The sequence below is a fragment of the Megalops cyprinoides genome, chromosome 21 (assembly GCF_013368585.1).
Source record: "Megalops cyprinoides isolate fMegCyp1 chromosome 21, fMegCyp1.pri, whole genome shotgun sequence".
NCBI classification, from domain to species: domain Eukaryota; kingdom Metazoa; phylum Chordata; class Actinopteri; order Elopiformes; family Megalopidae; genus Megalops; species Megalops cyprinoides.
In genome coordinates this window covers 2,605,971-2,627,107 of record NC_050603.1, presented here as the reverse complement: position 1 = coordinate 2,627,107, position 21,137 = coordinate 2,605,971, and the positions used below count along the sequence as shown (strand labels likewise).

At 43.9% G+C, this 21,137-nt stretch overlaps 2 protein-coding genes, 1 long non-coding RNA gene and 4 other non-coding genes across 7 annotated transcripts; 6 read left to right on the top strand and 1 right to left on the bottom strand.

The window, feature by feature from the left end:
* The first annotated feature begins 292 nt into the window (after positions 1 to 292).
* On the top strand, positions 293 to 365 carry trnak-cuu. The gene has a single exon. It is a non-coding gene; the product is annotated as a tRNA-Lys (tRNA).
* A 1,154-nt stretch (positions 366 to 1,519) lies between these two features.
* On the top strand, positions 1,520 to 4,334 carry LOC118769211. The gene is made up of 8 exons (XR_005004473.1): positions 1,520 to 1,542; positions 2,145 to 2,208; positions 2,540 to 2,610; positions 2,969 to 3,019; positions 3,247 to 3,280; positions 3,422 to 3,498; positions 3,799 to 3,847; positions 4,262 to 4,334. It is a non-coding gene; the product is annotated as an uncharacterized LOC118769211 (long non-coding RNA).
* On the top strand, positions 2,826 to 2,893 carry LOC118769315. Its single transcript, XR_005004485.1, has one exon. It is a non-coding gene; the product is annotated as a small nucleolar RNA SNORD52 (small nucleolar RNA).
* Positions 3,097 to 3,162, top strand: LOC118769313. Its single transcript, XR_005004483.1, has one exon. It is a non-coding gene; the product is annotated as a small nucleolar RNA SNORD52 (small nucleolar RNA).
* LOC118769314 lies at positions 3,653 to 3,721 on the top strand. Its single transcript, XR_005004484.1, has one exon. It is a non-coding gene; the product is annotated as a small nucleolar RNA SNORD52 (small nucleolar RNA).
* Positions 4,335 to 7,647: 3,313 nt separating the features above from the next.
* On the top strand, positions 7,648 to 11,900 carry c21h6orf47 (chromosome 21 C6orf47 homolog). Its single transcript, XM_036515806.1, has 2 exons — positions 7,648 to 8,763; positions 11,429 to 11,900. The coding sequence occupies exon 1, from the start codon at positions 7,836 to 7,838 to the stop codon at positions 8,757 to 8,759; it is 924 nt and encodes a 307-aa protein (XP_036371699.1). The 5' UTR covers positions 7,648 to 7,835; the 3' UTR covers positions 8,760 to 8,763; positions 11,429 to 11,900.
* Positions 11,901 to 17,235: 5,335 nt separating this feature from the next.
* ppp1r11 (protein phosphatase 1, regulatory (inhibitor) subunit 11) lies at positions 17,236 to 20,968 on the bottom strand. Its single transcript, XM_036516009.1, has 3 exons — positions 20,475 to 20,968; positions 19,038 to 19,146; positions 17,236 to 18,048 (listed from the first exon to the last, which is right to left on the bottom strand). The coding sequence occupies exons 1-3, from the start codon at positions 20,550 to 20,552 to the stop codon at positions 17,867 to 17,869; spliced, it is 369 nt and encodes a 122-aa protein (XP_036371902.1). The 5' UTR covers positions 20,553 to 20,968; the 3' UTR covers positions 17,236 to 17,866.
* Positions 20,969 to 21,137: the final 169 nt, after the last annotated feature.

Below are 21,137 nucleotides of genomic sequence, written 5' to 3'. Positions count from 1 at the left end.
AGCGCAATAGCCAGTTGCTGTGCTGAATAGTTCTACTTTCCAACGGCAGAAGAGAATAATTTTACATTCTCGAGAAAAAAAAACCCAGGTCGTCGCGTTCGAACATATACCGCTTAGCTAATTGACTGACGACCTACATAGATTCATTGTATAAAAACCAAGATATATTAAGATACTTTTTATATAATAGATATTATGATATGTTTTCTATAAATGTTGTAAATATTCACAACGTTTCTTATGATTGAACATACTGACACTTCTAATGCTGTAGGAAAACCCATTTCCCAACGCCCGGCTAGCTCAGTCGGTAGAGCATGAGACTCTTAATCTCAGGGTCGTGGGTTCGAGCCCCACGTTGGGCGGAAAATTTTTTTTTTCTATCAACTCCATTTGTATATATGTATTTGAGGTTGAATTTACAAATTCACAAATAAGACCCTGCGTATTAGGACAAAAAAAAAAAAAACGAACACGGACGCTGATTTACCCTATTTGAAGATGAATCCAACCGCCATTTTCCTGGAATGTAACTGCGGTGTAAAAACTACCCTTTCCAATTTGTTTACACATACTTTGTAACTGACATAACTGGTAATCCTGACAAACGAGTTTGAACGGTTTCATTTCTGGTTCGTGTCTTACACTTTTGAGAGCTGAGAAGCTTTCTACCGATGCAGTCCTATATTGGCTTTTTAGGTATACATTTTGTTTTAAAACCCAGCCATTTGCACGCATGTATGCAACAACATCTACCATTTCTGCAACTTCTGCCACACTAGCTGACTGTACTGGCGTGCGGTATCGCAGAGATTTTCTTGCAATTTTTCAATATACTTCCTCGGGGGGAAAAGAAAGTATTTCTACGCAACAAACCGAAATAAACTGTAACTCCAGGAACTTAATCAGCAATGCAAAACCCCATGGCATTTCTAATAATACCGTGTCCAACACGCAGAAAAACCGTACGAGGTAAAACGAAGTAAAGAAACGACAGGGATGTTCTGTGTGTTTAACGTAAATTGCGTAGTTTTGATAGGTCATGCCCTGAGACTGCACCTCCAAGCCCTTATTTATGTACGAAATTGGTCGACGCCCTTATCCAGAGCAATTTACAAGGCCAACCCTTCACCTCAGAAACAATATCAAAACAATTTATAGAGCAGCCAGAATTACAGTCAATTACAGTCAGCCAGGTGGAAAGTATGTTAACGTCAAAAACTACAACATATAATATGAAAAATGTATTCCATTCGCTCCCCTTCAAAGAAAGTATGAATATTCTTCTTCTTCTTAGGAACTGTAAAAAGTGTTCATTATAATTTTCTCATATTGGGATATTGATATTAAGTTATTTCTTTTAGTTTTAAATCCTTTCTGAGAATTAAATTAGGACGTTTTGTCGCTCTGGAGTTCAACTAGCCAGCTAAGGCGCTATAAACATCAGGCAGTATGATTGCTACCTATGATAGGACCCATATAAATATGCAACTGCAGAGCACAACGCTCCTTTTGACCACATGTCGCCTGGAATTGACAGTGGTGAGTTGTCTGACGAATTATATCATGCAGCCAATATATAACGGAAGCAATGTGTAGAGTAGTAACGTAGCTTTGTGTAGGGAATCCTTTCTCGGCTCTCCTCGTGTACTTAGGAAAAGCGTGGCATTTGATTTTTGCATGTTCGTGAGCTAACGCAATTAACTGAATGCAGACACTAGCAGAGGCCGACCAAGAATTCCCTTCAAAGTTAGCTGCAGCTCATCTTATCTTAGCAGTACACATTTAACCTTCAGTATTTACATTTTATTTGCATGAATTGGATGTTGATCCATCAGTTTGGTTTGCGCACGTGCCTCCGCCTGGATGTTGTAGAATATCTCCGCATATTTCCACGGCGAGGTAGTAGTGTAGGCCACGGTTACTTGCTAGCAATTTTGCATGACCGGTGTTTTTTTTTTTTTTTTTTTTACCATTTATAGTTTTATGACTCTGTAGCTAACGTGCCTAAGACTAGATTGTACAGGAATGAGTCCTACTGCCAAGGTTGATTACTGATAAGCTAAATTACCAATGTTGGTGAATGAATCGGAAAAGTTGACTAAATGGTGGCTAACAAATGTGCAAATGTATTTACTTTCTAGGTTTCGAAATGAAGTTTACCACTAAAGTCCCTGACTTAATGGGTACCATGGATGATGATTTGGGGTAAGATGGCTTACTTGAACTTAACTGGTTGTTGATTGGGCAAGTAGGTGGCTACCTAGAAAGCCAGTCAATTTGTTTTGCCAGATGCGGAAGGGATTGGGTCAAGGTGACTATGCACTGACATAATTCGTATTTGTGTACCTAGTTTAATCTCAAGGTCATTTTGGCTGTTCTGTGCCTTCTAGAACAGACTACTTTGGGAAAATAAATGGATGCTGGAGTAGAATGGAATTCACATTAAGTGCTCAAACATCTATTTTGATCATCCTCGAGGACCATGAAAATGGTCCCTTGGTCCCTTGAACATTGAAAACATATTTTCTTTCTTCAGATGAGATCTTCACATCTCCTGAATTGACAAAGAAGTCAGACTGCTTCAACGCTATACAGCTTGGTGAGAAGGTCAGTGTGGAGCTCGAGGTGTTTGGGCACCAACATTTAGGATTAGATTTGGATGTGTCTGTATAAACTTCAGTAGTACAGCAGCCAAATCACATCTGCCAAGTGGCGCCCTCATTCAATGAAGTTAGTGTTTGTGGCTTTCAGGGTACATATCTGCAGTTGACTGAAATGCATGTAATCAGATTTCCCCCAACTGCGCTCTGGTTGTTTGTGTGTGCAATGATGATTTCATAGACTAGAGTCTCTGATGAAAACATGATGCTCTTTCACAGTGCACTGAACACACACAGCATGTCTGAAAGTGGGATTTGCATTCTGGGATTTGCAGATGCTAATCGTTTCAATTTCCTGCTTCTAGGAGCATGGAATTGAGGTTTCAGCTTTCAGGATGTGAGCACAAGAACTCCAGGTAAAATTGTCTTCCTAGTTTTCTTGGCTGAATAAATGTAACACTAAGATGCCCAGAGCTGGAGTCTTGTCAGTGTGTATAATGATGAATTCATAGACTAGAGTCTCTGACTGTAATGTGAAGTTTTCACAGTGCTCTGAACACACAATGCTGTTTCAAGATTGTTTTCCCAAAGACTCATTCAAAGTTGAATTACTTAACTCCCCCTTTCCCTTTCTGATCTGCAGAATATGGAGGATTTGAGCGCCATCTTCAGAAATGGTACGTCTGCATGTGGTAAGCCAACGCTGCCTCATGCCGAATTTGCCAGCTAGCCTTCCTGGACCGTGGCTTGCCAGCAGTTAGCTGTTCTGTGTGTCTGTTGGAGTGTGTGCCACTGAGCTGTGTTTTTTCCCCTGTCAGGATTGTGAAGGACCATACTGTCTTTGAAGTTGGGACTGCATGCCAAATCATTGTGATAGAGCAATTGGTGTGGAAAGGTCAGTATAGCTGTCCACCTTATGGATGGTGGCAGGTTTGGTGTTAAATGGGCTGACAATTCAGGGTGTTAACTGGATTGACCATACCCCAATGACCATAACTGCATCAGTCCCATATGCTTTGATTTCTGACCGTTTTGATGTCCGCCTTGTGTGTAATGATGAATTAATAGACTAGAGTCTCTGATGTACAACATGAAGCTCTTTCACAGTGCACTGAACACACGCTACGGGAGACTCGGAGATGAGATTTTCCCCAAAGATTCGCATCAATGCTAATCTCTCACATTCACTCCTTAGGTGACAGACTGGAGGGTCCACTTTCCCCGGACGTGTTGGTCAATAAATGGTAAGCGAACACCTTGTTTGCCCTCCACCAGTAAATGCTTATTGGAGCGCACACGGTGGGGTCAGCTAGCCGTCGGTATCTGGCCGTGTTGGCTGTTCGGAGTGTTGATGATGATTGCATTTTTCGGTTCAACTGAGCTAAAGTGAGGATCTACTCGCAGCGCACTGAGACACTCTGAACGTGGCGGAGCAGCTCCTAGCGGGCAGCCGCTCTCACCCGGCGCGGGTGACGGTTAAGGCATCAAGCTCTCCATTCACTGCAGAGCCGTTTTTAATTCCCACTTCAATCTGGCAGAGTAACTTCAACACAAATTCACTTGTCAAGTGGTAACTGTTTCTTGCACATCCACCACTTTGGTACTCAAATGTCTCTCCTATGAAATGGTAGTTAAACGTTTTTTTTTTTGTTCCACAGGAAATACCGGGCAAGATCTTCAAGGATACCCACTTGTTTGTTTGAAATAAAATAAAAAATTCTCAGCTTTAAATGTTTTTTGCTTTGTGTTCTCATTTGCAGGAGTAATTTTAAACTAACAGGGTTATGTTAAATCTGAGCCTAGAATGTTTATCAAACCTAGGAAGGGTTTTCAGTTTTTTGTTGTAGGTCTGCTTGAAAGCTGTGGCATTGCCTGAAGCAAGATTAGAACTTTAGCACTTACCCAAATGCGGCACACTGCCACTGCAACCACATGGCACAGAATAATTTAACTGTTTAGGTAATTGAGTTCTGACAGGAGTAAGTTCACAATATAAATATTCACACCATCCAACTTGGGTTTACGACGTAGTTGCATATATAGCAGTTCAGACTAAAGCAAATGCCTTCAGATTAATCCAGGAGGAAAAAGTTGTGGAATAGCGGTAGCTGTCAAAGTGCTGATTTCTGACCAACACAGTATTGCTGTATATTCTCTTCTGCATGTTTGAGCAGCTCAGATTACTCAGAATGGCCTTTTACTACCTGGTAGAAAAAAATCAAATGCATTATTCAAACAAAATCCAAATAACTTCAGGTATTACCATCGCAGTTTTAAGGCCACAACTCAAATTTCCTAACCCCTGCACACAAGGTTAATCTGACCCCAAGATGGCGCTTTCATTTGCTACTATAAATATGCCAGATCTGATTTATGATCAACAGTAAAATATATATAACGGGGCACCTCTTGCTGCTAGTGAGCCTTGAATCTTATGGACAAGACCATCACCACCTGCAGTCCATAATTAAAATTCTCAGAAAGGGCCATGACAGTCCCCCAAATATAGTGTGCCTCTGCCTCCCAAAAATTATTTTCATAAGTTAACAGCCTACCCTAGATCTCGTCATGTTCAACAACACAAATTGTATATTATCCAACACCTTTTTTACTGACAGAGTAACAGCTTTATCAGGTGTGTGTCAGACCTACCTTGCTGTGTAAGACATGGGGCTGGTAAGCGATGCTAATATCCCCAATAATGCAGAAGGACTAACGCACTTTCTGCACCTTCGTGCACCTTTTGCAATGGGATTGCTTTGTGTTGGTGTCTGTTCAGGCTCTTTAAATTCCTGCACTACATGGACATTGCATGGACATGTTGTCCTGAAGACTGAAAGTTCACTTTACCCCGAAACCAAATTCAGTTAGCCCAAACCACTCACTTTGTTTTCATATGAGGGCAGTTATTTATGTCTTTGAATCCATCTTGTATTGTAAATAAAATTTTGCTTAAATAGTGGAGGTTTTGTTTCGTTTATAATTAATTCAAAACCTTTATAAGATGCCAAACTGATATATGGATTGCCTAATTTTGGTCATTGTCACCCTCAGCAATGAATAAAACAACATTATATGTCAAATCTGACAGCAATTTACCATAGGATTGGAAAGAACAAATAGTGTTTCTCGATCTAGCTTCCACTTTGTCGTCTGCAAAGTTTATAGAATCACAATAGGTTTTGTTCACTGTTGTAATTTAATACATTGTACATACTATGAATAGTCCTAAAATCAATGAAATTTCATTCAAATGGCACGTCACAAAATGGACACTGCCAGCCATGCAGGCGGTGGGGGATGTCCCTTACGCTTTTCCGTAGTGTGGAAATTGTCTGTCTATGGAAGGGCTCCCGCAGCTGTTTCCGGTTGCCAGGTGTTGCCTTTCTTTTAACGTAGATGATGTTATTTGCATTCATGCAGCTATGACTTGCGGGCCAATCGGTTGTAGCTCTACGAGGATGTAAAAGAAAATGGCAGTTAGCGCCGTTGAACCGAGGCGATTTTAACAGGAAAACAGGAATAGAGGTCAGCCGGACGATGGATCCACGTAGTTTGCGCACAGGGGCGAATTTGCCGTGGAGCTACCTCGCTGGCAGTGCAGGTTTGCAGCAACTGTGATCATTGCAACTTAAAGAAGAAAGAAGTTTCAAGCTGATTTGCAACAAAGGCATCAGGACGAGCTCATTCAGAATACCGCCGTATATCACAGAAACGAGGGAACCGTTAACGGCGTTTAAAGACTTTTTTCAAAAGATATCATGCGATTTTGCTTGCGAGCTAACGCTGGCTACCAACTTTCATTCCGAATCCTGCCGCAGCTAGCTAGCTGAGGTCCATAGCGATGGCAACCGTGTAAATTGAGACTGAAAACATTGAAACTCTGCGTTTTTATTTTTTGAAATAAAAAAGAAACAAAAACGAGACAAAGGGGACCAAGAATCTGACCGAAGTCAAACGATCGTAAACGGCCACATACGCACAAGGTCCGAGGAACGGGACGCATCTCCTTTTGTTTTCTGGAAGAAAAGGGAAAAACAAGGATCTTTACGGAAGATAATAAACCAAAGCCAAGACAACGCGGGGTAATGAGGATGATCAACAGCTAGTTAACCGAAGTGGACGTAAATTAACGGTTATCGACGTTTTTAATTTTACATTCCTTTTCTGTTTTATTTACAGCGCACAAGTAGCTCGAACTAGCCAATTTGACTAATTTGTGCAGCGAGGTAGCTCGTTAGCAGCACTGCTTTGCTTAATTAGATGGTCGGCTAGCTAATGAAGTGATGGTGAATCTCACAGGAACCTTCCTGTGTTTTTGGAATAAGTGTGAAGAAGCGTGATTTATCAAATCAGGGATTATAAAAGTCAACACTAAGCAAATAACTTGTAAATGACCCTGGACAATAATACTACATAGAGCTAGATTACTAGATCTTAATCATAATAACTTAGTTGGCACACGATGTATTGGGAGGGTTATTTTTGGTAAACGGTAGTTTTGATACATGGTGAAATTATTTTCAGACGCTTCCTGTAATTCGCCTGTACATTCACTCCGCCAGCTAACTGGATAGAGTACAAGTTTGTACTTGTTTGGCTTTGGAAAGAGACTCCTGATCACTATCGTGTTAAGTAACCCGTAGCCTATAGTGTAGGTGACTAGTGTTTCAGTGGGAAGGGAGTACCCTCCTCAGGTTTGAAGCGAAAGTTACCAGGCTTAATCAGCGAATATGTGAAATTCCTGGGCGTTGCCAGGCTATTGTGCGAAGTTGTGGCAGGTGACAAGGAGCAGTTGGTGTTAAAACTGACACACCCGGGAACAGGTGAGTCAGTAAAAACCCGAAGAACATCAGGTTAGACACTGTTAGCATTCCTAATCAAGTGATGAAAAGTTATTTCAGTTGAAACTTTTTTTAGAGTGAACCGAAAGGCAAGAAAGCCCAGTTATAATGCTGGTGAAGTAAGTTAAAAATACGAAATTTATTATCATATAACCCCCATTTAAATGACAGCATATCTAGGATACTTGAAGGGTGTCTTGCCAACTTTTTCCCGGTTTTAAAAATATCTTTATGTATACCTAGAAAAATTAGGTGTGTTTTGGAATTAGTATTTTTGCAACTGTTTCTTGAAAAGCTACAGCTGTCCAGTCTTTTTTTCCAAGGAAAAGGTATTACGTTCTGCTCAAAGCAAGGACAGCCCTTTTTTTAGAGACAGGGGCTGATAAATATGGCGGCTGTAGCAGGGCGAGTTTGGGGGTGGGTGCGTCCCGCCCTCTCCTACCGCCCCTGGGGGGGTAACAAGTCTGCAACTGATGAGGAGGAGATAAAGGGCAGCTGGGGATGGGGGTGGGGTGGGGTGTCAACGTGGGTTTGGGGGGGTTGGAGAAAGCAAAGTGACCCAAGGCAAGTAGCAGCGCAGTACTGGGAGAAGGAAGAGAAGATCCAGTCAATGGAAATCGAGGATCTTGGAGCTGGGAGGATGGAGGCAGAGGAGAGCACACAGAGCGCCCCCAGGTGGTGGAGTAAGGTGCTGCCGTCGTCGTACCTGTTTTGGCCCCGAGCGTCGGGCTCGGGGGGGCTCAGGCAGAGGAAGTGCGTCGGGTGGAACGAAGGGGGGTGGGATTCTGACAAAGACGGGGAGTCCTCGGATTACGGCACCCCTCCACCTTCCCCTACGCCCCCCTCCCACCCCGCCTCCCCGTTCCGCCTCTTTGCCCGGTCCTGGAAGGGGGAGGTCCTGCCGGAGCACTACGAGATCTGCTTCAACTTCCTGCGCCACCTGTTCGACCTGTTCGTGGTGGGCTTCCTGTGGACGGTGTCCCCCCCGGTGCGGGTGGTCCTGGACGTCCTGGGGGTTCAGGGCGCGCTGAAGCTGTGGATCCACGGGATGGCGCTGTTCTTCGTCTCCACCGTGGGGATGGGGGGGCTTCTCTGGCTGGTGCAGGAGTACCTGCCTCAGTTCGCCCTGGCGTACGGCATCGTGCAGGCCCTCGTCATCTCCGTCAGCGTCCGTCAGAGCGTGGTGCTCGGCGAGGAAGAGGAGGAGAAGGGAGGAGAGGAGGAGCAGAGGGAGGAGCAGCAGCAGCAGGAGGAGGAGGCGGGGGCGGAGCTGGAGCATGCTACAGCAGTGAAAGGGAAGAGTGCTCCCTGAGAAGGTAGAGTTGGATATGCAGAGCCAGAGCATGCATCTCCTTTTGATATGTTTTCTACGCTTGTTTTCTGGACTCATCACTGTCCTTCTGCCTCTGTCTCTTGTGAGTATTACACATAAGCTTTAAAAGGGAAACTGCATTTTGAAATGGAGAATCCCTGCATTTTGATTTAACCTCTGCTGCATCATTGTTATGTTCCTCTTACTCCTCCTCTTCATTCCCGCTCTTCCATCTCCCTGGGTCCCCCCTCCCACTAAAGTGTCCATTTTCACTGGTTGTTTTCTAGGAATTTATCCTCCTTGTAATTGTGATGCACTGATCGTAGAAGTATCTAGAGTGGCTCATGCCATTCAAAGAGCCGCCTGTAGCCAATCCACACATCCTCAAGATCAGTGAATCTTCACAGCATTCTGCACAATGCCCGGCCTAAAACACAACCAAGCAGAAAGGAAAAAGAAGTGACCCGCTAATGTGATGTTTATTCAATATGGCATGCTACTTATTCATGCAGAACATTCAAAAATAGGTTCGTGGTAACTGTCAAATGCAGTTAAATTCTCTGCCCCTGTTTGTACCACAACAGCCGGTTTGCTTTTATGCATATACAGTATTTGTGTGAGTGTGTGTATATATACACACATACAAAACAGAATTGCAGTGCAGATTGCCCTCAGCAGTTAAAATGTGACTGCTTTTGGCTGCAGTTTGTTTAAATTGGCCGCAGTCCCTGCGTGTCATCCACTGCTGGGCAGCTGAGAGGGATCCATTGAGTCCCGTAACCAGAGAAAACCGAACGCATCCCTCTCGCCAGGGCGTGAAAACCAAAGGGGCCGAACGAATGACGATCGGCATGGCTGGCATTTCCACTGCGAGGCGTGACATTACCGCTGACCAGGGGCCAGCGAGGTGCACATTGCTCAGCTCTGCAGCTGTAAAGGCCAGGGGTTTCGCCCTGCTTTGGCACGCGGGGTCACAGGGAAGGGAGATGGAGGCCAGACGAGCCCCCCAAAAAAGGGAGGAGCTACTGTGTAATGTCAGTGACTCGCTGATTTGATTTTAACCAATCAATGCTATGTTCTGCTCATACAAATAAATGGGTGGCAACCTGGGGTCTAAAATTTGAAAAATTTAAGTATTAATATGTGGCACCATGCTACAGTGGCTGATCAGGTGTTCTGATGGTGAACTTCACAGAACATGTAAATGCATTTGTTTATATGCGTACACTGAGAGTTGCCTGCAGTTTCTTTTTGACTTCCTTGTCTTCTGCAGGCTGCGAGCATTCACATGACATTCACATAAAGGTGACAGCAGTGTAGCATTGTGGTAAGGAGCAGAGCTCGTAAATAAAAGGTTGCCAGTTTGATTCCCTGCTGGGGCACTGCTGCTGTACCCTTGGGAAAGCTACTTAACCCAGAACTGCCTCAGTGACAATCCATCTATAAATGGATAACTGTAAAAAAAAAAAAAAAAAAGTATAATGAAAAACTGTAATCTGTATATTGCTCCAGATAAGAGAATCTGCTAAATGTAATGTAAAAGTGTGGAAGGGTTTGCACAGGGGAACTCAACCATGGATCCATGCAGCATATTCAGAGATGTTCACAGTATGAGTGTGAGCCTAAAGGCTCCCTTTTAAAGGGGCTGCGGTGAGTTCATTAATGTGGGCCTGTCTGGATAAACGATGGGCTCGTATTACTCCTTTCAGGAATATGAAGCTGAAAGACGTTAATGTTGGAATCATGCAATACTAAGACTGTATTGGCTGATGGTCCGACAGGTGCTTTCAGGTGCATGAGGTGAGACGGAGGGGGCGTGGCCGAATTTCACGTTAATTAGACTACGTGGTACGTTTTAAGACTGCATTCGTGGTGACCAGACGACCAGAGCAGCCTCAGATCCCAGATTGAATCACAGAGCCCACGGTGTCAGTCTGAGGCAGGCCTCCTTCTCCCCATTCAGTCCCCCCCCCCCCCCCCTTCTCTCTCTCCTGTCCCCCCATCCCGTGTCATCTGTTCCTCCCTCCGTCTTTCCTGGTGTAGCGATGTTCTGTGTTGTTTGGGTGGCAGAATGCGACAGGGCTGCTCAGATTTGATTGTGTTGTCTCTAAATCTCTGAGACTAATCCAGATTGTGCGGTTTATTCCACTGGAGTTTAAAAAAAATCATCTATTATTATAGCAGTGCATTGAGGCATAAACAGATGCAGTGCTTAAACACTGCAGGATTATCACAAAAAACATTAAATATTCACCGTACATCCGAATATTAAGACTGCAAGGTCAGTTCAGTACAACATGGAAATATGTGAGATGGAACATGTACATCAGTAATTAATCATCGTGTTTCAGTAGTCAACCACAGAGAATGTGGGAACTCGTAAATGAGTTATCGTTCATATCGCACTTTGCATGTCTTTAAATCATATCGCTGATGGCACTGATGATGCCATACGATTGTAGTTCTAAAATACTGAATAGTATTGAATACTCGTTGTTGTAGATGGCATACATACATCAGTTGATTGTGCACAATTCCACAAAAGTGTCGGACACAATGTGCCTGAGGATGTGGCAGCGTTTGTGAGAGGAAAGGCAGCTGAAGTCCGTCACAGGTGAAAGGCGTCTACTCCCCGTATCTCTGTGCTCATTTTCTCAATCTGTTGGCAGGCTGTCGGGGACCCGGAGAAAACGACTTCTTCGGTGGAAATATATGCAAAACATTTCGTCTGAACTGAGGCCGCAGGATCCTCGGATGACAGGAACCCTGCTGAAACACACTCCTTCACATCACCAGTAATCAAACGAGCCACCAGCCGAAAATAACTCTGAAGGGATTCCTTTTTCTGTACTGTCAGGCAGACTTTTCATCTGGATTATCGTGATTTTTGTTTCTACCCCAATCTCTGAAACTGAATGACGACTCTCCTTCTCCTGCCAGGACTGAAATGCTGCTGGGACTGAGCATTTCTGCTGGTATCACTACAAGGCTGTGACAGAGAGTGCAATGGGAAAGATTAACGGTGGCAGCGGTCACGGTTAACACTCCACATGTATCATTTCTCGGCATTGGCATGGCCCCTGCTACACTTGCCTTGCCTCTGCAATGCTAGCGTGGCCTCTTGCCATGCTAACGTAGCCCCTTGCTATACTAGCGTATAGTGGGTGGGGCCAACACCACAAACCGCACTGCCAGCGGTTTACTCCAAACTAAACACAAGGTTGAGGGAGGAGGGTGTAGATTTTAAACGTATGACTTTTTTAGTACAAAATAATGAAACCTCTGAGTTCCTGCTGTCTATTGGGGTTGTGACTGAAACCCTCTCTGTAACACTGGGGTTTGGGGGAAGCGGAGGCTTCTCGAGTCGACTTGAAGCATCAAAACCCTAACAGACGATATGGGTAACACTGTATTTGTCCAAGGAATTCAGCCCCCCCCCTCCCTCCCCCTCCAAGATCCTTGGTGAAAAGAAGTGTGCTGTGTCCAGTAGGCAAGAGGTTGTATTAGGTTAAGTGAAAACATGGCGGTGTGTGGTGTGTTTAGCGAGGGTGCTGATGGGAAATGAAGTCCAGAGCCAGGGGCTGTGGAGCCTGTCCATTTCTGGAAATCCCATCCGCACTGCTGGTGCATGCAGTCATGCAGTCACAAAGAGAAAACTCTAAGGAGTTGATGACCTCGTGATGTGGGTCCTCTCAATGTTTTTAAAGTAAAAGGTTGGATAGCTTTTATGGTGAATTCCAAAAAGAAAAGAATCAGAGGGATGGCTTTTAAATCAGACTTGGAAGGGAAGAGCAAAGGGGGAGGTTTCTGCTGTATTATTATTATTATTATTATTATTGTTGTTATTATAGCGCTGCTTGTTTCCATTTAAACATTTGAAATGTTTTACTTTACACATGAGCCTGGTGAATATCCTTGGCATGATAACTCCACCTTGCTCCCTGACACTCCATTCTGAGAACCACTTGCGATGACTGTCATACGAAGCGTATCGTGTGTTATGGCCGTGTCAGAGTCACAGTTCACTTTAATATCTCCATTTTAGTGTGCACACCGATAGCAATATTACCTTGTGTCACTTGTGTTTGTGTTTTGTATTTTTTATCAGTGCTGTTAGTCCCATTTACTGCATGTCTACTGCTATCTCTCAAGTATGTACAAATATACTTATCCTATCTCTTTTGTACTATGATAACCCTAATGATTTATACTAGAGTGCCATAGTCTATATAGGGTTGAGAGCTGTGAGGATGATTTTTTTTTTTTTTTTTTTTGACCCACATGGCAGAACAGTACTCCTGTGTCATCTCGGTACAACTGATGAGCTTAGTGGTCTAGGGCATGCGAAATGCCTTTAGCCAATGGGGTCATCTTATGTGGCTGAGTCAAAACGGATCTTCACACATACTTGCATGTAGGGAAGGTAGGTTAAGACGATGCTAAATTTGCGTTTAACATTTAAAGATGGCCGTTCTTTGCCTTGTTTTTTCCCCTCCTCAGTTTGTTTGGGTTTGTGTTGTTTTGCCTGTGCATGTTCAGGAGTGCTGGATTTCACTCTAGCTAATGTGGTAGGGCCCTCGGCCTCAATCAGCATTTAGGTTGTGAACGCAAACGCAGACTGACTTTGCAGAATGCTTTACGGTTTCGATCTGAACCCGTATGTGCCAACAGGGCAGCACACAGCGAGCTGTCCTGCGGCCTTGTCCAAAGACGGCAAACCGCTTTTCTGAAACAAAAATGAAATGGGCTTTTTATTTTCGTTGATAATGCAAACAAAATCAACCTGTTTTTTTTTTTTTTTTCCTCTCACAATAGTACATACAGGGGTGTGCTCTGCTGAGTTTTATTTTACATGGTTTTGTATGTATTTGCAATGTGTTTTTTTCTGAAAGGTTTTTCCATTAGCAGAAGCATTGGTGGTGTTGCGCCTTCGGCCCAGGAGACAAGCAGGGAGAAAGATGGCGGACAGCATCACTGTGTTCCTTTCCCCCTCTTTCTATCGTGCGTTGCATACGAGCGGAGTGATCCTCAGCTTAGAGGGGACTAATGCCTGAAACTACCTGTGACCTTTCCTTACCCATCACTGAACACTGAGCCTGAAATGGAAATTTCCGTTGGAAAATAAAGCCGTTTTGTTTTTTTTGATTTTTTTTCTTCTGGGTCCTTTATCACAGCAATGATTTTGAAGTCTGTGTCAGGGATTCTGTTAGGATTTACGTATGTGTGTGTGTGTGTGTGTATATATATGTGTGTGTGTACATTCATTTCCTCAATTCTGCTTTGAAGCCACAAGGATAGGATGAAAAGTAACTCAAGTCCGGGCCCCGATTCAGTAGCTTTGAAAAGGACTGTATAATCGCACCCTGGAGGGTTTCAGCATGTGCACAATTATTGACATCATATATTAGTTTTGATCGCATGGTATATTTTGCATGAACTTTGGTGTGAAAGGGGAACCAAAGGGCAATTGCTTATGCTCTTTTTCATCTCTGATCTTCAACGAGGTCATTAAGACAGTAAAACGCGAAAGGTCAGCCTGTGGTCTCCGTTTGACTGCTCTACCCTGGCCCTGGAGGGCCGCAGTGTCTGCAGGGCTACTCTACCCTCAAGTCTGCCTTGAAGCCACAAGGATAGGATGAAAAATAATTCAAATCTGGGCCCCTGATTCATTTAGTTTTGAAAATGACTGTATACTTGGACCCTGGAGGGTTGCAGTGTATGCACAGTTATTGTGCAAGCTGTGCTTGCAGTCCTGGTCTACCTTGGTGCTGGAGGGCTACGGTGTCTGCAGGTTTTCGCTCCAGTTGGGCTCTCTACCAAGTGTTTCCCTGTCTGTTTCTGACAGTGATGAAGTTCAGTTGGCCTTTACAGGTTCTGCTTCCAGTGTAGTGGAGCTGATGTGGGGTGTGAGATCTGGCATGAAGCCGCTGACGTGTCTCGTCTGTGAGGGAGTTGAATATCGTAACCCCCTGCTGCCCCGCCCCCTCCTTCGCCAGTACAGGTCATATTCTCATAATTTTCCCTTCTTTTAAGAGTGTATGAAATTGTCATTTGGTGCTCTGTGTTTACAGCATAACCTTTCCTGATTGCTTTCTTTAATGATACACACTCAGCTCAGCTGCTACAGGACCGGCTTAGGTCAGCAAAAACTCCTAGCGATCAGCACTTTGATCCAGCTGTAGCCCGACCTCTGATACTGTCCATGGTGCCAGAGGTTACTGGTGAGGGCATTTTTGATCCTTCTAGGACATACTCAGATGAACCAGGAAAAAAGCAGGTGGCAATTTGTGTCTAAAGGATGCTGTCAAAAAGTGCACCTGTACTGGGTGCTTTGCTGATCCTGGCCTGTGACCCGAGACTCTGGCCTAATGACAGGCTTGAACTGTGCCTTTTCACCGCTGTGTGAGGAACTCCAGTTACTCTGAAAAGAAATGGGAGGGGAAAAAAGCAATCATTTTACACCATTACCCCCACAAGCCTGCTCATCATACACCGTTCCTCTCTTCAAACAGAGACACCCATCCACGCACAGAGAGTTCAAAGCTCTTTATTCATCTTAAGTCATTTTTTATGTACAGAAAGGTGCATAAACGGTACAACAGCGGATGTTTTCAACCATGTGATAGAAAATGGTGGCGTAAGCTATGAGATCCTCACCGAGGCGAGGTGTAACTCCCTCATCGAACGCAGATGCAGCGCCGGCCCTGGCTGTTGGGAAAGATTAACCCTGTACGGTGAAGGCGGTGAGGCTCGGGACAGAGGCAGGGCTGTGATAAAGACAGTGTTGAACAGTATGCCATGCACCTTCGCTCAGGGCTGCCACAAGCAACCTTCTCCCTCTCCTTTACCCAGTCAGAACGCCTGGCCTGTTACACACCAGAACCAAAGTTCACTTTGTCAGTGTGCAGTCAGAACACTGGCCAAGCAGGGAGGGGAAAAGACTCCTAGACTTTATGAAGGCTTATAGATTATAAACCTAAGGCTGCTTATAAACCCCCTTGCTTAAACACTGCAGACTTCATGCTGATAACCAGCACTCCCCCACCATACATATATTAAAACAAACTTTAAACCCTCTTCAAAGGTGTCGATTACTCTCCCTCCAAACTGTCCAATCCTGCAGAGTATTAAGTTTAGCTTAAGCACAACAGCCACGGGCCCAACAGATGGTGTAGAGGCCAGTCAGTTGACTTGAGGCGCAGGTAAATAACTTCGTTACAGGGGTGTGTTTCAAAATGCAAGGCGGCTCATGCAGCTTCTACAGATCTGAGATCAGCAGGTCAGGAGGTTCTCTACCACAGAGCTGAGTTTCACTCTGAGTACCCATGCCAGTGCATCCTCATACCTGTCCAGAGCGACTCTCCACTCCACTGATGTGTGCACAGTTTAGCTGTGCCCTCTCCGAGTGTATTCATTATGTACATATTTTGAGTCGTTTTATATACATATTTTCAACGTTACCCGCCCCTGACTTTTAATTTTGTGTTACAAATTGCATAATAATGGCAGCAAGTATGAACTGTAATCCAATCATCTTGTCAGATCCTGACAGCTTATATGGGTTGCAGACATGCCTGGAATTATTACAGGACATGTTCCTTTACAACATATTTGCCTTTCGATTGCAGATGCTATTTGATTATCGACTCTCCAACATCGCTTACCTCAAACAAACCCTAACCTTTGGCCTCACTTCCTTATTCTCTCCCCTCTGTGCTCCTCATTGGACAGTAACAAACAGCTGTTTGGGTAAGGAAGTTTTGGTTCATGTACTTCTGGGCATATATTTGCAGTACTAGTATGTGCCACTAACTTGTGTCTAAGAGGCTAGGTGTAGACAGAGTGAAACGTGCACAACTTTCACAAGGATTGTCTGTAAAAACGATAATCTCAATCTGAGTAAACAGCGTTAATGATGGGAAAGTAAGGCATTCTGAACCATAAAATGGGTGGAGCTTACATCAGTAATACAAACAACGTATTAACAAAGACCGTTGTTTATGTCACATGCTAGCCCCGCCCATTCTGGAGTTCAGGGCACCTCACTGTCCAATCACTAATCACTGCACCTGTCAAGCAATGGGTGACACAGCTCCACAAAATTTCATCTTAAAATTATGGAAACAAATAGATGCAATCATTTAATGTGCCGAGGAAAATCTAAATCTATTTTAGCAAAAGGTTTCATTGTAGAATGGGGTCTACATTACACATATTCAATCACGTATGCCCTTCATTTGAAACAATGTTATTCACCAATTTTGGCTAAACAGCAAAACAGTAACACTTAACTAAACTCTATTATTGTTAAGCAAATCCATTATATTTCTTACTATGTAATTTATCCTGTTCATTACAGCCTCTTAAAAGATTAATATGATCAAAATCACTATGTATTCTGAATAATTATGTCAAACTTTTATAATGCATATTCCCTTTAAGTATTCCAGGAAAAAAAAAAAATTTTGATCAATATATTTTTGATTTTTATGTTCGCTACACTCTTATGGAGCATTTCTGCCCCATCAATCCAGCGACATGCCCACTGGTTTTCTCAGATTTCAGCGTTTGTTGAATAGCAGAGGAAAAGTACATTTCAACACAGGATGTTTCAGGGCTCTTAAGCTGAGAGTGAGCCAGTGAATAACACTCTCAAATGAAAGGCAACCACTCTGTCTGCGGTTTTAAAAACCTTTTATTTGATTGAGGTGGGAGCACTACTCAGATACTAAAAACCACAAAACTCCTGTCAATCTGCACCGTTTGGAAGAGATAATCTTACAATAAAGTATTAAGACAAACAAATAAATTAAAGAAATGTGAACTTAAAAAAAGTAAAATAGATGAATTATGTACAACGGAGTCCCTCCCCTAATATTTTCAATAGACTGACACGAATCTCTGATAATTTTTTCTTGGTCAGTTAATCTCTTCATTGTCTTCGTTCCTGTATTTCTCTACCTGACTGCTTTACCCTCTGGCCTCCCTCCCCTCCTCCCCCCTGCCCCTGTTACAGTGACTGAACTTAACTTGAGTGGGTTTAAGTATAATTGTGTGTGTAATTGTCATCAAAATCCTCATCACTACCACACGCGGTCTCGGTGCACTTAGTGGGCATTTGATCCTCCAGAGCTAGGGGGCACTGTGGTCCCTCCGGACCCTCTCTGTCCATGCCTCCCCCGGCCGTGTCCCAGAATGCAGTGTGCACTCCCGCAGCCTTCGTCATCCTCCCCCTCGCTTTCCGAGGAGGACTCGCCAAACTGCCGTGGTTTCTCGTATACACAGCAGCCTGAGAAAGAAAGAGACAAAGCCGGAGAGGGAGAGAAAATGCAGAGAGAGGGACCAGACAGAACGAGAGAACGAGCACAAGAGGCAGAGCGAGAGAGAAGGAGAGAGAAAGAGCAAGAAGCAGGGAGGGCGTTAGAGACAACAGGAAAGCGACAGAGGGTCAGACAGAGAGACACAAATAGAGGGAGAAAGCAACAGGTTGAGATAGAAAGAGAGAGTGAGAGCAAGAGAGAGAGAGAGAGAGAGAAAATGTGATTAGAAAACTCAGGGGGCACCACAGTAATTCTGTACAGAAACTGGAGATAATGGAATATGCCATTTCTGAGCTTTTAAAGTCCAAAGGGACATTGTCATGATTTATTCAAATCACCATAAACTGGAGCATCAGGGGACTGACTACTCCCTCGAAAGGGTCAGCTATAACCATGTCAGAGAACCAAATTTGCACTATAAACACAATGTCTGTGACAAGATAATACCAAATATGTTCTGAAATCAAAGATGAATTTGATAGGGTCAAAAATGACAATTAATTTGTACAGAATTATCAAATAGGCCGACAACAACAACAAAATTGTTCACCAGCACAGAAAGGTAGTTAAGGATTAGGTAGGTTATCCTACAGGTATATTGTACAAAGAATCTGGTTCAAAATGGCTGCCATACATGACTCAGGTAAGAGGTACACATTGGAGATTGAGGAGAGTCTACCCCTCACTGCAAAGCAGAGATCCACTGAAGGCATCATTTATGCTGTTAGTTGTTGTTATTACATTATTAATATAACAAACTCCATGGACACTAATGCGGTATCCTTGGACCATGGAGTTAACCTGAACTCTTTCCGTAAATATCCCGCTGGATAAATGATATTAATATGTAATTGTACGTGAGACCACTCTAAATAGGAATATCGGCGCAACAAACAATAAGCGCAATCAAGTAATTACAGATGGACCTAAAAAACAGGAAACCGAAACTCAGACTTACACTTGGACGACCTCCTTCCTAGATGCTCGTTGTCCACAGTATCGCTGGACCACTCCACCTTTTTCTCCGTCTTCCTCTTCCTGAGTTTGATCGTCAGGCTACGACCCTCCTGCGACAAAGGGCTCGATTCAGTGCCAGAAACTGACTGGTTTTGATACCAGTAAGTGTGATCAAGCAACACTGCATAACGTGACTTCTTCTTTGCCTAGTATTGAAAAACGAGCGTCTAGTTTGTATTTTTCAAAGCAAGATGCGGCAAAATGTGGGAAACGTGTGGGAGAACAGCAGAATTTCACTCATCCCCCAGCCCAACAAATGACGAATAAAATATGGCGACTCCCCCCTATTAAGTGTTGGGAACACTGCGCTAACTGTAATCTCAAAATTGGCCGAACAGCGAAAGCCAGGCCATGAACAGTCTAAAGTAAAAGCACGTATGGCACTCTGACTATCCCAGGCCATTCGCGCTGTCAGAGTGCGTGATGCTGCGCATTAAGTGCTTTGCAGGATTACACGGAGGACCACGATGGAAGTAAGTCTTGCCGACTGTCTTGTGATATGATCAGTGATGCTAATGTGGGCGCTGTGATTACATCGGTGCCACTGTATGGTATGTTGTAACGTTATGTCCGTTCGCTGTTATTAAAAACACATTCGGTCTATCAAAAAGTCAACCAGAAAGTCAGATGAGGCTTTGACATTCTCTTCACAAGCGTTTGTACTTTCATGAGATCCCCATCCTTTTGAATTCACCTGGCTGGAAATCTGACGTTCTTGTCCCTCCAATGTTTCTTACATGAACTGCGCTGTTGGCAACTATGGATTTTGCACTAATTAGGGCTTCGCTTTCTTTCTGTTATTTATTTATTTTACATAATTTTATTTCTACTGATCGCCTCTACACTTCATAGGAATACGCTATGAAAAAGAAAAGCAACCAGCTGTTGGGAACTAATTCGCTACCAGCGTTACGTTTTGACGTCTCACCGAGGGCTGCAGTTAGCTGCTGTAGCTCTCTGGCTAGGTAGCCAACCAATTACCAAGGCAAAATAGCTACCTAACGAATTAAAAAATATTATCATATCGTGGAAAGAGACATGGTTTAAGGAAGGATAAGTAGCTATTGCACTAAAGACCACGGTTGTAGGTTTGAATTCCGAGTAACACGCCGGTATCATACCTTTGATCAGTGAGCTACTTCAGGTTACCAGCAACGTCTAACCATCTAGCCAGCTAACGTTAGCTACATACACTCACCGCGAGCGAGGTGGGCAGCTAATGAGTTGCTAACGAGCTAACATGCTAGCAACCTACTGTTAGCTAGCTACCAAGGCAGCTATTCACCATGGTTACAGGGGACAGAGTTTCTGACTTCTTGGCACACATTTGCTATCATCATATGTGGAAATTGTGTTTTTAATGCCGGGATGAACTTACCTGTTGGGGCGGTGGCGGTGTGTTCGTCTGGACCGTCTCCGTTATCGTCTCGCTCGAAGTCCCTGGAACCTCCGCCATAGCTTGTCCTGCGTTAACTAAGCTAACCACACAAACCAGCCCACCGTCGATTCTGCACCGATCGAAGTGAGCTATCTTCAGATTCACAGTCCCTTTCAGACCTTCTGGAGATAATCGTGTTATTTCTGTCAGCAACGATACGATGAAGTGACGGGAGCAGTTGACGAGCAGAATCGGACTGTTTTGGTCACGGCAGTTTCGACGCAATGGCAGGAGGGAAGTATTACCGGACGGACCGACGCAATGGCAGGAGGGAAGAATTTACCGGACGGACCGACGCAATGGCAGGGAGGACATATTAACTGGACGGACCACTTCCTGTGAATCAGAACGATACTCTGCTGAAACTCAATCTAGGTTTGATGCTGTTGACTCCGCATATAGTCCACTTGGTTGTGATTGTCACGCCTTTTCTATAGTTTCCATGAGTACGTTTCCATCCGTGGGAATATATTAATGTCATAAATGTCGGAGTATTTAATTTGAAGATTGAAGACAAAGAGGGCTCTTAAGCATTTAACATTGCATCAGTTATCTCATTGAAAAAACGATCAAACAGTTTTGGGGGACAGATGAAGGCTCTCC

Excerpts from the sequence above, each read along its gene's own strand:
- c21h6orf47 (XM_036515806.1), top strand. The coding sequence starts at position 7,836 with ATGGCGGCTGTAGCAGGGCGAGTTTGGGGGTGGGTGCGTCCCGCCCTC.
- ppp1r11 (XM_036516009.1), bottom strand. The coding sequence starts at position 20,552 with ATGGCGGAGGTTCCAGGGACTTCGAGCGAGACGATAACGGAGACGGTC. Across the intron at positions 19,147-20,474 it reads CACCGCCACCGCCCCAACAG|GAGGGTCGTAGCCTGACGAT; the intron begins GTAAGTTCATCC and ends CCTTTGTCGCAG. Across the intron at positions 18,049-19,037 it reads AGGAAGGAGGTCGTCCAAGT|GCTGCTGTGTATACGAGAAA; the intron begins GTAAGTCTGAGT and ends TTTCTTTCTCAG.